Source organism: Hyla sarda, chromosome 1 (assembly GCF_029499605.1).
Source record: "Hyla sarda isolate aHylSar1 chromosome 1, aHylSar1.hap1, whole genome shotgun sequence".
Lineage (NCBI taxonomy): Eukaryota > Metazoa > Chordata > Amphibia > Anura > Hylidae > Hyla > Hyla sarda.
Genome location: NC_079189.1, coordinates 223,804,135 through 223,819,897, shown reverse-complemented (window position 1 = coordinate 223,819,897; position 15,763 = coordinate 223,804,135). Strand labels below are relative to the sequence as shown.

Genomic DNA, 15,763 nt, shown 5'->3' with positions numbered 1-15,763 from the left:
AGAACTTCCTCTGTAGTATACAGCAGCTGATAAGTACTGGAAGGATTAAGATTTTTTAAATAAAAGTAATTCACAAATCTGTTTAACTTTCTGGCACCAGTTGATTTAAAAAAATAGTTTTCCACCAGAGTACTCATTTAAGAGAGCCTGGGTGAGGAAAGTGTATATACTTTTTTTTCGTCTGGTCTTGGATTCGAATACATTATAGGGTCTGGTCTGGTTTTAAATTTTAGGGGCTAAATGATATTTGATTACGTTGGTTAGGATGGTCTTGAATCTAAATAACTTTATGTGTGGGTTCTAATTTCAATTTATATAAGGGGCTTGGGGTCCTAATTAATTTTGGGGTTTACTCTGAATTGATTTAAGGGTTGACTTTAATGTAAATAGTTTTACCAACGATGTGATAAGTTGTCTAGGCAACATCTAGATGACGAATATGTTGTGAAAATAAGCGTAAATATCAAACTTAGATGGGTTCCTCCAGTACTGCATTAGTAAAGCCAGCAGTCTCAGGACCATATGGGCTTAAGGCTGAGCTGAGACTGTTGGCCTTATTAGTGCACTACATAGAACAGCCTGATAGTACTGACCTCTCCCATATAACTGCTCTGTGTCCCACTGCTCACCATGTGGAGACATGGAGAGTAGTGGTGGGAAGAGAAGCTAGGATGCCGAAAGGGACATCTAAGGAAATGTCCACATAGCCGGGGGGGGGATGACAGGAGACATAGAATGAGGAAGGATGTCCAACCGATGGAGGAGGAGAACGGAGTAGAGGCGTGGGCAGGGGGACATTGGGGAGAGGAGGCATGTGTGCACATACTGGCCCTCATTTACTAAGAGTGGAGTGTAGGTTTCTTTGTGGGTTTTAATTCCCTACAATTTATTTTCCACAGTATTTACTAAGGTTACCCTACATTTTCCACTTTCCCTACACTTACCTTCTTTTACACATGCTCTGATCTGTCTGGTTTTCCTCAGCTCAAATCCACCACATTTTCTGTGGAAACCTTAGTAAATATGTTGGGTTTTTGTCGGGAACACGCCCCGTTTCCCGGCGGCCATGCCCCGTTTCCCGGCGGCCATGCCCCTTTTTGGGTTTTCTAAGCAAAATGGAGAGTTAGTCAGGGTTTCTTCAATTCTGGCGCAAATTCTGGCGCAGACAGAATTTGTGGCGCAGATTCTGTCTCAGACAGAATTTCTGGCGCAATGCGACAGAATCTGGCGCACAACCCGACAAAACATGTCGGGTTTTCCGATAGTAAATGAGGGCCACTGTCTTTGTCAGAGCTCCAGATGTGTGGACTGCGTAGCAGAATTCCATTGAAATCAATGGAAGGCTGCTGAAAGTGGAATCTGAGCAGGGTTTCCATAGTGTGAACAACTCTTTACAGTTTGCGTTCAGCTAACCAAACCTCCAATAAAAGTAAGCAGACTGAAATGCTAAATAAAACATCTAGGTCTACCATCCTGCTATATTGATTCTATTCAGTATAATGCTGGGAGAAATGTTTAAGAAAAAATGTAAAGTTTTAACTAACAGACATGCCCTAAACTGTGTGCAGTTAAATTACCCAACATGCAGTATGAATCTCTGTTTTGGCTATTCCCAATGACTTTTTTATGACTCTTCTACTACCGTATTTTTCGCCGTATAAGACGCACTTTTTCTTCCCCAAAACTGGGGGGGAAAAGTTGGTGCTTCTTATAAGGCGAATAAACACCTATCGCAGCGGTCCCTGCAGCCATCAACGGCCTTGTATTAACCCCTCAGACGCGGCGATCAAAGCTGACCACCGTGTCTGAAGCGAAAATAACACTAACCCGGCTGTTCAGTCGGGCTGTTCGGGACCGCCGCGGTGAAATCGCGGCGTCCCGAACAGCTTACAGGACACCGGGAGGGACCTTACCTGCCTTCTCGGTGTCTGCTCCGTGCCGGCATCCCCTGCATGGCCGGCGCTCTCCTTCATCGTCATCACGTCGTCGCGCACGCCGTCCCGTCATCCAATAGGAGTGGAGTGCGTAGCGGCGTGCGTAGCGGCGTGCGTAGCGGCGTGCGTAGCGACGTCACGGCGGCGAAGGAGAGCGAGGATACCGGGGATGCAGCGACAGCGATGGAGGGCGACATCGAAGGCAGCGGTGACGGGTCCGGAGTGGCGGGGACACGCGAGTACTACCTCTTATACCAGTGGTCTTCAACCTGCGGACCTCCAGATGTTGCAAAACTACAACTCCCAGCATGCCCGGACAGCCAATGGCTGTCCGGGCATGCTGGGATTGTAGTTTTGAAACATCTGAAGGTCCGCAGGTTGAAGATCACTGTCCTATACTTTACATTGTATTTGGTTCAGAATCTTTATTTTCTAGATTTTTATCCTATAAAATTAGGTGCGTCTTATATGCCTTAGCGTCTTATATGACGAAAAATACGGTAATTATAGAGTTGCTAAGTTTTAGCCTAGAATCAAATGTTTTCTTTTTTGAATTAAGTAAAATCCAATCTTATTGAAGCTTGTCAGAGCACATGAAATTGACGTAACTTATTTTCCTGGTTGTGTTGAAGGAGTCACTGACCTGAAAAATCTGTTTAAGGCTGTGCTCGGAGGGTGTTGGCAGGCACAACATGCTGAAGTGTCGTATAAAACGGGGAGTTACTGGATTTCGACCCCCACCTGGAGGAGCACAAGCAGCTGCAATAGTTACATCCTGAGGGAGAAGAAAAATAACATCATGCACAATTTGAATCAAATAGGACAGTGAGATAGAGAAATAAGCAGCCAAAACTATGCAATGATACACACATTAGAGTGTATCCACAAGATGGAAATACAATGTAGCTCTCCTTTTTTTTTAGCAAAATAAGCAGTCTGTGTAACAGTGTTTCCAGCTGTGAAATCTATTGACTAGAACCAGGAAAATATACATTTTTGTAGCAGATAATAAAACATTTAACGGGTCATTATATGTAACAGGAAGTTGATAATGCAAATAGAATAAGTTGTTATTTGCTGGTTTGTATGTTTTCTACAGAGGTTGATAAAAAATATATAAAAAATAAAATAAAATCATGTTTTTCAGATTTATTGCCAGAAACAGTGCCATGGTCTGTCACTGGTATAGCAGCTCAACTGAATAGGTTTTAGCTGTGATTATATATTATATACAATCCATAGACAAAAATATGCACTGACTACACATAAATGTAAATGAGAAAAATCTTAAGGTTACATTAAGAACATATAGTACAAGTCTAACATGGTTCTCTAATTTGAAGGAGTAATTACTAATATATTCAAACAGTAATTACACTTAGGCTATGCTGCTGCGGATTTTCCTAGCCATTAAAGTCAATGGGTAGCAAAATCAGTTGAAGGAAATACGCAGCAAAATACAGCATGTGTGACCCTTCCAAGGGTTTGGGGATAAGATGTTAAATCGCCGGGGTACCACCGCTGGGGACCACCAGGATCTCTGGGCCGGCAGTGGCGGCGTCCGGAACACGGAAGGTTGCAGCTTCCGCGTTCGTGAGAGCACACCATGCCCTCTCCATTCATGTCTATGGGAGGGGGCATGACAGCTAGTACATAGCCCCCACGCCTCCTCCCATAGATGTGAATGGAGGGGGACTGCCAGCTGACATGGCCAGTCGTCGGACATGGAGCGGAGTTCGCTCTGTGCACACAATGACAGGGGTGCCGCAGCGGAGATCACGGGGGTCCCTAGCGGCGGTACCCCCGTCATCTAACATATCCCCTATCCAAAGATGTTTTCAGCGGAGTACCCCTTTAAAATGAGCCTTAAAATCTCTGTTGGAATGGCTGTTATTGGCTTTTCCCCTTTCTCTGTGCAAACTACAGTATATATGAATGAGGTCCATGTGTTCATTATCTTCTATCGAATACAAGAAGGTTTCCTTGGATGGCTGGCTGAGATGTGGGAAAGTACAAGTCCCATAGCTGATATAGTCATGATTAATAGTACAGGCTGACCAGCAATAAATTACCACAGGGAAGGGTCAAACCAAAGCAATCTGAATAAATTAGTCTGTGTAATTACTACTGTTGAAGTCTGGAATAATATGGCAGAACTTTATAGACTGTGTCAGTAAAACACTGACACACTGCAAGTACACTGTAGTAATGCAGAATATCACTGGACTGGAATTAAAGGACTGTATAGTAAGGTTTTCCAAGGGGGGGTGGGGATGGCTACATAAAAATTAAATTACATTATAATAAATTTATATAAAATGTATCAACTTTGCATCGCTGTAATCAAAATTACATCCATAAACATTTTTACTTGTCGCACAGTGAATGCTGTAAAAACGAGACTCATAAATATTGGCTTGCTGTTTTCTCTAAAAAAATATAATAATAATAATAATAATAATAAATGTTATTCAATACATTATACACCTCAAAATATGTCATCCCACAATCAAGCAAGCCCTAAATGTGAAGATGAAAAAAATGCACAAAAATGCAAAAGGAGGATGGGAAAACTGCATTGATTTAGGTACAATAATGTCTTATTGTCTTATTTAAATAGGCACTGCCAGATTCAAAAACTTTTTACATGTTGCACGTCTTGGCAAAACATTAACCTCCCTAATATACTCCAGAATAAAAATGTGATAAACTTTTTATAGAAATGATGGCTTATAAAAACACCACTAAAGGTCCCCATACCATCCAGAACATAATCCTGTTTGGCGACATCATTATCTTTGTCCAAGCTGAAGCACAGGCTGAGGCAAAGTCCAGTAAGTGAAGACAGGACTAGCACTCTCCTGTGCTAACTCCTGTCCTGTCTATGAGACTGCAGCATGAAACAGAGAGGAGAGGGTTAGGCTGGGTTCACACCACGTTTTGTTAAATACGGTTCCCGTATACGGCTGGGAGGAGGGGGGCGGGGATTAATCCATATTCGGGAACCGTATTTAATGTATGTCTATGAGCCGACCGGAGTGAACCGCAGCCTCCGGTCGGCTTCGTTTTCGTCCGTATGCGGTTTCCCGAACGCAGGCAAAAACGTGGTCGACCGTGTTTTTGCCTACGGTCGGGAAACCGCATACGGCCGAAAACGAAGCCGACTGGAGGCTGCGGTTCACTCCGGTCGGCTCATAGACATACATTAAATACGGTTCCCGAATACGGCTGAGTGCGGGCGCCGCGATTAAGCCCCCCCCCCTCCTCCCAGCCGTATACGGGAACCGTATTTAACAAAACGTGGTGTGAACCCAGCCTTACAGAGCAACCTGCAGTGATTGGATGAAGAGACACAGCACAGCAGACTCTTGGAGGAAATGAATGTATGGTGAGTGAGGGCAGGCTCAATGCTTCCATAGGACATGTCCCTTCCTGAGCAGTGGATGTCAGAACCATGGCCAATCATCTGTTAGCAATCACATCCACTGTTGCCAACAGCACATGGCTTTTAGGCTGGCACGAAAGATGCAGTCAGCCAATGAACCAGTGTTTGCTTGTTCATCCCCTGCTTGCTGTGCCTTTAACATGAGCCAATAACCGTCCCTTTTGCTTGATAATGTCCTGATGCAACAGAACCTTTACTCGCTTGCAGCTTATTTTACACATATATGTAATCTTCCTGAGCAGACTGTCCAGGAGCATTTTCTCCTAACAAGCTGAAGCATTGAGACAGTAAGAACACAGAACACTGAGCACTTGCAGGTTCAAAATCAGACACATTAGAGAACGTAAGCCTACTCCTGTAACTATAATTCAGGGACCATAGATTGCTATCGGTCCACATTGTACCTCTATGCCCCTCTGCTGTTATAAGGAACAACACTAAGTTTTTTCTCACAGAATAAAATCATATTATGCTCCACTGCATCTCCAAAAAGCACCTATGGTTCTGTCATTAAGAATATAGAGGGACATTTATCATTGTTGCTTTGGTAAGAGAGTTCTGTAGTCATTTTTTTTTTATTTGGTTTTGCTTATGTGTGACATAGTTATCATACTATTACAGGGGGTTGATAAATTTGGCTTACATAAGCAAAAAAAAATAAACACTAAATCACTTTGGAATACCATTTTTTTAAGCACACATAAGCAAAAAATGTAGGTGTTTATAACATTTTTTACAACTATTTCCCCCCTAAATGTACTAACCCATTTTTTGTGTGCAGAGGAGACTATTTCGCATTCGGTGGACTACGATGACCAGAGTTTTTTTGGTTTAATATTAATAAAATGGTTAACGAGGGGTTTGTGGGGGAGTGTTTTTTGGAATAAAAGTTCTTTAAACATATTGACAGGCATTTATCAAGCGATTTAGTTAATTTTTTTTAACTAAAAATGTCGCACAAATGTCGCATCTGCGACTACGTGATTTTTCGTGTGACATTTTGACTGGAAAGCGAGAAAAGCAAGTTTTCCAAAACGTAACTACGTAGTAATAATTTTAAAATGGACTACAGGTAGTCCGGTATTTATTAACTGTGACAGTCGCAACTGCGCAAAAAAAAGTCGCAACAAGGTAAAAAATTGACTAAATTACTCCAGCTCAAACATGGAGCAGAAAAAGCTACTACCAAAGTAAAAAAGAAGAAATTGCTTACGTGAAAGAAAATTATCAACAGGCTGAAACCAGTTGATAAATAAGTCACACATAAGCAAAAAAAAAGTAAGGAAAAAATTACTAAAAAAAAGAATACATAAGCAAACATTGATAAATGTCCCTCATTGTGTTTTTTAAAATTTTTTTTATTTACTTTACTGGATTAGTAGTGGAAGCTTAATTATAGACTGATTCCATTACTAAGCCAGGCTTAGTGTTAGCCTCAAAAACAGCTAGCGCTAACCATCAATTATTACCCCGGTACTCTCCGCCACAGGGGATCCGGTACCAACTAGGCCTGTAGCGTCAAAAATGGTGCTCCTGGGTCTAGGCGGTAACAGGCTGGCGTTATTTAGGCTGGGGAGGGCCAGTAACTATGGTCCTCGCCCACCCAGGCTGTTGCTGTTTGGTTGCCATCTGGCTGAAAAGAAAAATAGGGGGAACTTTTTTTTATTATTTAATTCTTTATGAAAAAAAACGCATAGGGCTCCCCGTATTTTTTTTCTCAGCCAGATATTAACTAAGCAGCAAACCGCCCGCATCTATCACCTGCCCGGTAGCTGTTGGAAGACTACAACTGCCAGCATGCCCTCACAGTGAGGACCTGCTGGAAGTTGTAGTTGCAAGAACTAGAGGACGGGAGGTAGATGTGGTTGGGTGGCCGGGGAGTGGAGCTTTGCAAAAAGTCGCACAAAAAGTCGCAGTTGCAACTAAGACAAGTTCAAAGTCAAGTTTGTAAGCCAGGTCTGACATGGCTTACACTTGTGATTTTTTAAGGGGGCTTGCGACTTTTTTTTTTGCCTATGTCTGACTTTTGCACTTGATAAATTCCCGACCACTGCAAAGTGAAAACTTAAAATTGCTTAGGTAGGGCTGATTGGTTCTTTATGCTTACCCACAAAACTTGCACCCCAAAATTTTTTCACATAAAAAAAAAAAACTTTGTGCGACTTTTTTAAGCAAAACAAATAGATCTCCTTCACAGTGAATTCTATGAATTATGTGTCACCATAAAACATTGTTCTTCGAGGCTTTTCCTAACTTTTTATATATAGCACTGTAATGTGTGAATAGAATCAGAGATGTACAAGGACAGAAATCTCAGACGAGCTCCCAATGTGAGGGAAAGTTAGTATGGCCAGAGGTAAAAGCTCACTGTCACCATCTTTTTATACACTTGTCACTTTTTAAGAAGACAGTTTAGAAAATGTAAAGGTTAATACCTGGATTTCTTTCCAAAACAATTTTTCTCTATCATAAAATCCTTTGAAATCTTGGTACTGACGCAGTAATTCAATAGGAGGCTGAGATCCGTATCGATCTAGTTTGGGCATATTTAGGTCATCCACAAAAATGATGACTCTCTTGTTACCGGGAGCACCTGTAGGGACACAGATCAAACAGTATTAGGTGCTGTGCAGTTTGGGACTAGGTGTAAACCCAATGAAACAATAGCAGCTCTCTAAGGCCACTTTCACATGGTATTATTATGGTTAGTATTTTGCATAAAATGTTGTTACGCTTTGGTGGGGAGTAATGGTTGGATTACTATTCTTGATTTTTGGCTTTCTTCCCCTTTTCTCATGGAATATGTCTCATGCATTGTTAAACTGATGGACTGCGAAGTCTTACTAGGTTTCGCTGTGTTGCTTTAAGGATTACCTGTTCCTTCACATTTATGTCATGCTGTATGTGTAGCTGAACCTTATTTGTATTGATCCTTGCCTCACGCCCACCTTTGTAATTTGATTCAACTTTTTTTTGTTTCCTGTACCTTCGTACATTATACCTTTAATAAACTTTGTTTTGAATATGAAAATTTTTTGTTACACTACGTTCACATCTATTCCAATAGATATTTTGTAGTATTCTGTTTGCAGTGTGGCCATCTGTGCTTTTGAGCCTCGGAGAAAAATTTGAATACCCTTTTAAACGTAGTGATTTTTAGACTATGTTTGGTCCACTGAAATAAATGGATCCAGTGCAGTTACGCTGTAGTATACATAAGAATACCATTTAGTGTAGAGTCATATGTGCCATATTTTGCTGAGCATTTGCTGTTGCGTATTTTACTACCCACTGAAGTCAATGGGTATCAAAATACGCAGCGGATTTTGCTACCCATTGACTTCAATGAGTAGGAAAATATGCAGCAGCAAATGCACGGAAAAATACAGCACGTGTAACCCTACCCTAAGGGTGTATCCACGCATACTGTATCCTCGCATATTTGATGAGCAGGATTTGAACTTGCAGATTTTATGCTGCAGATTTTAAAGGGGTATTCCAGGAAAAAAAACTTTTTTTTTTTTTTTTTTTTTTTTTTTTATATCAACTGGCTCCAGAAAGTTAAACAGGTTTGTAAATTACTTCTATTAAAAAATCTTAATTCGTTCAATAATTATCAGCTGCTGAAGTTGAGTTGTTGTTTTCTGTCTGACAACAGTGCTCTCTGCTAACATCTCTGCTTGTCTCAGGAACTGCACAACAGGTTTGCTATGGGGATTTGCTTCTAAACTGGGTGGTTCCCGAGACACGTGTCATCAGAGAGCACTTAGACAGAAAAGAACAACTCAACCTCAACAGCTCATAAGTACTGAAAGGATTAAGATTTTTTAATAAAAGTAATTTACAAATCTGGAGCCAGTTGATATATAAAAATATTTTTTCCTAGATAACCCCTTTAATGTAAACTAAATGGCTAAACACAGCTTAAAATCTGTACCTTTAAATCTTATGCATCAAATATGCACAGGATAATGTACATGTGAATAGACATATATATGCCTACATTTCTAGGGCAAAACTAGAAATGGTTCCAAAACACATACTTTAAAAACGGTATGAGTTACATGAGGCTTAGCTACCATTGGGGGGGTTTAGACAAGTTATGAAAAAGGCCCCTTCTGTTGTATTTTAATTTATATTATTATTCTTTTTATAAATTCTCTATAATTAATAAAGCAATATTGTAATAACTATTCTTACACAAAAAAAAAAAAACAGGAATTGTGTGCATCTTCCTACGCCTGCCAGTCCTGTAGCACCATCAAGTGGTCTAATAAGGCATACAAATGACCAGTATAATTTAGTTATGTTACATAATGTAACATCTAAGGCACTGACAAAAATCTAAGGCACTGACAAAAGCCAAAAATATTGCTGGTATACTATATTATATTTAAATAAAAATTCATATCCAAAGAAGAAAAAGTTACAGTCAGACAACAGATCTAACCAAAAATATGAAACAGGGTTTTTGGAATGTTTTCCCTCAAATTAGTGGCCAGTGGCCATATCACATCCCATAGGCCCGGGCTAGAGCTACACAGAGACTTTACCACTGATTGAATTTTAACCATTGAGATACACCTGCAGTTCACAACAAAACATTGAACATACCGTACATATTGTGATGACTATGAAACACAATGCTGGGCCAAACTAGTCTTTTTGATAACGCCATAGGCAAGACCCAACAGCTGCCAAGATAACTGACTAGCACTCTGGAGGGCCCCCTGCCCTATATATACATATACATATATATATATATATATACACACACATATATATATATATATATATATATATATATATATATATATATATATATAAGAAAGGAAAGAACAGCACATCCAAATCCACGTAAGAATAAAATTAATAGGTGCGCACCATCATCTGGGTCCATGTCAAGAATCCAAAGTAGTATATCCAAGGAAAAAGACCGCAGCACACTGATTGTGACAAATTCAGGTGAAAATGTATTTCATCCTCAGCACAGTACAATAAAGTGCAACGTTTCAACAATCTCACATTGTCTTTATCAAGTATATATATATATATATATATATATATATAGCAGGGGGTGAGGTCTGTATATAAGGGGCATATATTAGGGGGAGGGCAAGGTTAGTACTGTATATAGGTGACAGAGCGTGAGGTCAGTGCAGTACTATATACTCTATATAATAGGGGCAAGGTTTTTAACACTTATTCGAAACATTTGGTACTTAACTGTACTCACTGTTTAATCCTCATTACACAGAAACTGCTTTGTACACTAGGGGTACAGTGAGGGCAGTGATGCTTGGATGCCTGAAAAAAGAAGCTGCAGGCTTATTGGACATCGCTGTGGGCATCGCACTGGGTCACGTGACTGACGTGAGTCTTTACTTAGGTATTGGGATATGATGTGATTTTATTTTAGTTAATGATTCAGGTTTTATTTATCTTTCAAAAGTCTGAAAATTTCCAGGCAACACAGGGGTTAAAGTTTACATACCCAGAATGGTTTTTCGTTTCTTTTCCAATTTTGACTCTATTATTTCTTGTGTTCGTGCAGAGGAAGTCTGTGCTGAGAAGTTTATATACACAGAAACATAGCCGGCTTCTTCTTGAATTCTCTTTAACAAACCTCGAGCTACAACAGACTAAAGAGACAGAAATAATAAAAAATACTTTTACATGCAAAGAAATTACACAGCTAGAAGTTACAGAAGGAAAACGGCAGCAATGTCAAGTACTTTAGTTAGACAAAAACAGTGTCTAAAACAGACAGCCTAAAACAGTGTGATTAAATCTGTCGACCATCAGTCTTCAGATGTATTATTAATATTTGATAATGTACAACAAGCATTCGGAAACTCCAGGAAAGACAAGAATTTACTACTAATATAAGTCAGCCTATGTTATGTACTATCTTTTGAGTTCATTTTGAGCCTCAATGAACAGCTGTTTTTTTAAAGTCTTCCCTTTTTCAGCCTATTTATTTGGATTTGGACAGTAATTTGGTCCTTTTTTGCAACTTTTCTAGCCTTTTTTGGCCATATTTTTATATTGTATTTTGGGTTACAGTAAAAGTTGTAAAATTAATGAACCCCCTTAATAATCACTGAAGATAAATAAATAAATCTGGAGCTCTAGATCTAAAAATATATGGACACTAGTGATCATAAATAACTAAATGAATTTATTAAGTAAAATGAGTGCAACTAATAAAGATAATAAGTAAATATAAAAATAGCAGTAAAAATAAAGATGTCCCACCTCTAAATAAAAATAACGATCATGAGTCACACAAGGTGCTCTGTTAAAGTTAAGATCAGTTCTGAAAAAATTGATTAATTCCTTCAGCATAAATATAGGTACAATCCTTAGAACATATCCGCAGGTGATTAATACCTGTAACATTCCTATGAAAAAAGGAGGACTCGTGTACACATGAGAGGGTGAGCGGTACTGTGTACCACACTTCTTTATTGCAGGACTTTACACTGCCATTGATGGAGCAGAGAGGAGCGAGCTAAATCTATTTCACTGTGAGGGGTGCATACTTCTATTACAGAACTTCTATTCCAGGACTTTACTATACAATATAGGCGGTGCATACTTCTATTACAGAACTTCTATTCCAGGATTTTACTATACAATATAGGCGGTGCATACTTCTATTACAGGACTTCTATTCCAGGATTTTACTATACAATATAGGCGGTGCATACTTCTATTACAGAACTTCTATTCCAGGATTTTACTATACAATATAGGCGGTGCATACTTCTATTACAGAACTTCTATTCCAGGACTTTACTATACAATATAGGCGGTGCATACTTCTATTACAGGACTTCTATTCCAGGATTTTACTATACAATATAGGCGGTGCATACTTCTATTACAGGACTTCTATTCCAGGATTTTACTATACAATATAGGCGGTGCATACTTCTATTACAGAACTTCTATTCCAGGATTTTACTATACAATATAGGCGGTGCATACTTCTATTACAGAACTTCTATTCCAGGACTTTACTATACAATATAGGCGGTGCATACTTCTATTACAGAACTTCTATTCCAGGACTTTACTATACAATATAGGCGGTGCATACTTCTATTACAGGACTTCTATTGCAGGACTTTACTATACAATATAGGCGGTGCATACTTCTATTACAGGACTTCTATTGCAGGATTTTACTATACAATATAGGCGGTGCATACTTCTATTACAGAACTTCTATTCCAGGATTTTACTATACAATATAGGCGGTGCATACTTCTATTACAGAACTTCTATTCCAGGACTTTACTATACAATATAGGCGGTGCATACTTCTATTACAGGACTTCTATTCCAGGATTTTACTATACAATATAGGCGGTGCATACTTCTATTACAGGACTTCTATTCCAGGATTTTACTATACAATATAGGCGGTGCATACTTCTATTACAGAACTTCTATTCCAGGATTTTACTATACAATATAGGCGGTGCATACTTCTATTACAGAACTTCTATTCCAGGACTTTACTATACAATATAGGCGGTGCATACTTCTATTACAGAACTTCTATTCCAGGACTTTACTATACAATATAGGCGGTGCATACTTCTATTACAGGACTTCTATTGCAGGATTTTACTATACAATATAGGCGGTGCATACTTCTATTACAGGACTTCTATTGCAGGATTTTACTATACAATATAGGCGGTGCATACTTCTATTACAGAACTTCTATTCCAGGACTTTACTATACAATATAGGCGGTGCATACTTCTATTACAGGACTTCTATTCCAGGATTTTACTATACAATATAGGCGGTGCATACTTCTATTACAGGACTTCTATTCCAGGATTTTACTATACAATATAGGCGGTGCATACTTCTATTACAGGACTTCTATTCCAGGATTTTACTATACAATATAGGCGGTGCATACTTCTATTACAGAACTTCTATTCCAGGATTTTACTATACAATATAGGCGGTGCATACTTCTATTACAGAACTTCTATTCCAGGACTTTACTATACAATATAGGCGGTGCATACTTCTATTACAGAACTTCTATTCCAGGACTTTACTATACAATATAGGCGGTGCATACTTCTATTACAGGACTTCTATTGCAGGATTTTACTATACAATATAGGCGGTGCATACTTCTATTACAGGACTTCTATTGCAGGATTTTACTATACAATATAGGCGGTGCATACTTCTATTACAGGACTTCTATTCCAGGATTTTACTATACAATATAGGCGGTGCATACTTCTATTACAGAACTTCTATTCCAGGACTTTACTATACAATATAGGCGGTGCATACTTCTATTACAGGACTTCTATTCCAGGATTTTACTATACAATATAGGCGGTGCATACTTCTATTACAGAACTTCTATTCCAGGATTTTACTATACAATATAGGCGGTGCATACTTCTATTACAGAACTTCTATTCCAGGATTTTACTATACAATATAGGCGGTGCATACTTCTATTACAGAACTTCTATTCCAGGACTTTACTACACAATATAGGCGGTGCATACTTCTATTACAGGACTTCTATTCCAGGACTTTACTATACAATATAGGCGGTGCATACTTCTATTACAGAACTTCTATTGCAGGATTTTACTATACAATATAGGCGGTGCATACTTCTATTACAGAACTTCTATTCCAGGATTTTACTACACAATATAGGCGGTGCATACTTCTATTACAGGACTTCTATTGCAGGATTTTACTATACAATATAGGCGGTGCATACTTCTATTACAGAACTTCTATTCCAGGATTTTACTATACAATATAGACGGTGCATACTTTTATTACAGGACTTTTCCATCCAATACAGGACTTTTTACTATCTGAATGATCCTAGTGATATAATGGAAAACATTATTTTGTTTACAAGAATGTTACAGGTATTAATCACCTGCGGACATGTTCTGAGGATTGTACCTATATTTAAAGAGGTACTCCGCCTTTAGACATCTTATCCCCTATCCATATGATAGGGGATAAGATGTCTGATCGCGGGGGTCCTGCTGCTGGGGACCCCCGGGATCTAGGCTGCGGCACCCCGCTGTCATCACTGTACAGAGCAAACTCGCTCTGTGTGTAATGACGGGCGATACAGGGGCCGGAGCATCGTGACATCATGGCTCCACCTCCTCATGACATCACGGCCCGCCCCCTTAATGCAAGTCTATGGGAGGGGCGTGACTGCTGCCACCCCCCCTCCCATAGACTTGTATTGAGGGGGCAGGTCGTGACGTCACAAGGGGCTAGGTCGTGATGTCACAACGATCCAGCCCTTGTATCGCCCCTCATTATGCACAGAGCGAGTCCCCTTTGGATAGGGGATAAGAGGTCTAGGGTCGGAGTACTCCTTTAAGCAGAAGGACTGAATCTATTTTTTACAGAACTGATCTTAAGTTTAACAGAGCACCTTGTGTGATTCATGATCGTTATTTTTATTTAGTGGTGGGACATATTCGTTTTCACTGCTATTTCTACATTTACTTATTATCTTTATTGGTTGCACTTATTTTATCAGCTGTCACTATTCTTGTATATTGTGAGCACGCATTCACCCACAAGGGCCGTGTGGGAGGACTGCACACACCCACTATCATTTTTACTTAATAAATTAATTTAGTTATTTATTTATGATCACTAGTGTCCATATATTTTTGGATCTAGAGCTCCAGATTTATTTTTTTATCTTTTATTACTGCACCAGGGGTATAGATGCACTATCTGGTACAGCTCAGTCTTAATCATTTAGTCTCTGACTGTAAGCTATCCCTTCTCCGCCTTTCTATTCACCTTAATAATCAACCCAAAAATAGGCCATTTCTCTAATGATGAGATTTAGAGATATATATGTTGGATAACTATAACTTTACACTCTCTAAAAATGACATATTAAATGTGCAGAATGCATTAAAGGAAATCTGTCACCAGTGTCACCTGCACTAACCTGTCGGTACCGACAGATAGTGCAGGTGACACTGATGACAACGGTACTCACCTTGTCCTGTTCCGTGGCGAGGATCTTTGGTAATTTCCTCTATTAGCTCCAGTCCCGGCAGCCGGCTTGGGGCACAGGCAGAGCTTACTGACGTCACCGCTGCTGCGAGACCCTGCAGAGAGCAGCAGCGGCTTGGGACATGGGCGGAGCTTAGTGGCGTCACCTCTGCTGCTCCCGCTGTGAGAGAACAGCAACAGTGCAGTAAGCTCCGCCTATGCAGTAAGCTGGGTGCCTGGAGTATCGTTGTCATAAGTGTCACCTGCACTATCTGTCGGTACCAACAGGTTAGTGCAGGTGACACTGGTGACAGATTTCCTTTAACTGTGTTAT

General features: G+C 39.6%; 1 protein-coding gene across 4 annotated transcripts in view; it reads right to left on the bottom strand.

The window, feature by feature from the left end:
* Window positions 1-15,763, bottom strand: part of DNAH6 (dynein axonemal heavy chain 6) — a 400,640-nt gene that overhangs the window by 168,566 nt on the left and 216,311 nt on the right. For all 4 annotated transcript variants that reach the window (XM_056568811.1, XM_056568814.1, XM_056568815.1 and 1 more), the window contains 3 exons: window positions 10,874-11,021; window positions 7,815-7,972; window positions 2,578-2,709 (listed from right to left, as the gene is read on the bottom strand). In XM_056568811.1, the coding sequence (XP_056424786.1) occupies window positions 2,578-2,709; window positions 7,815-7,972; window positions 10,874-11,021 (438 nt within the window). The remainder of the gene's footprint in view (window positions 1-2,577; window positions 2,710-7,814; window positions 7,973-10,873; window positions 11,022-15,763) is intronic.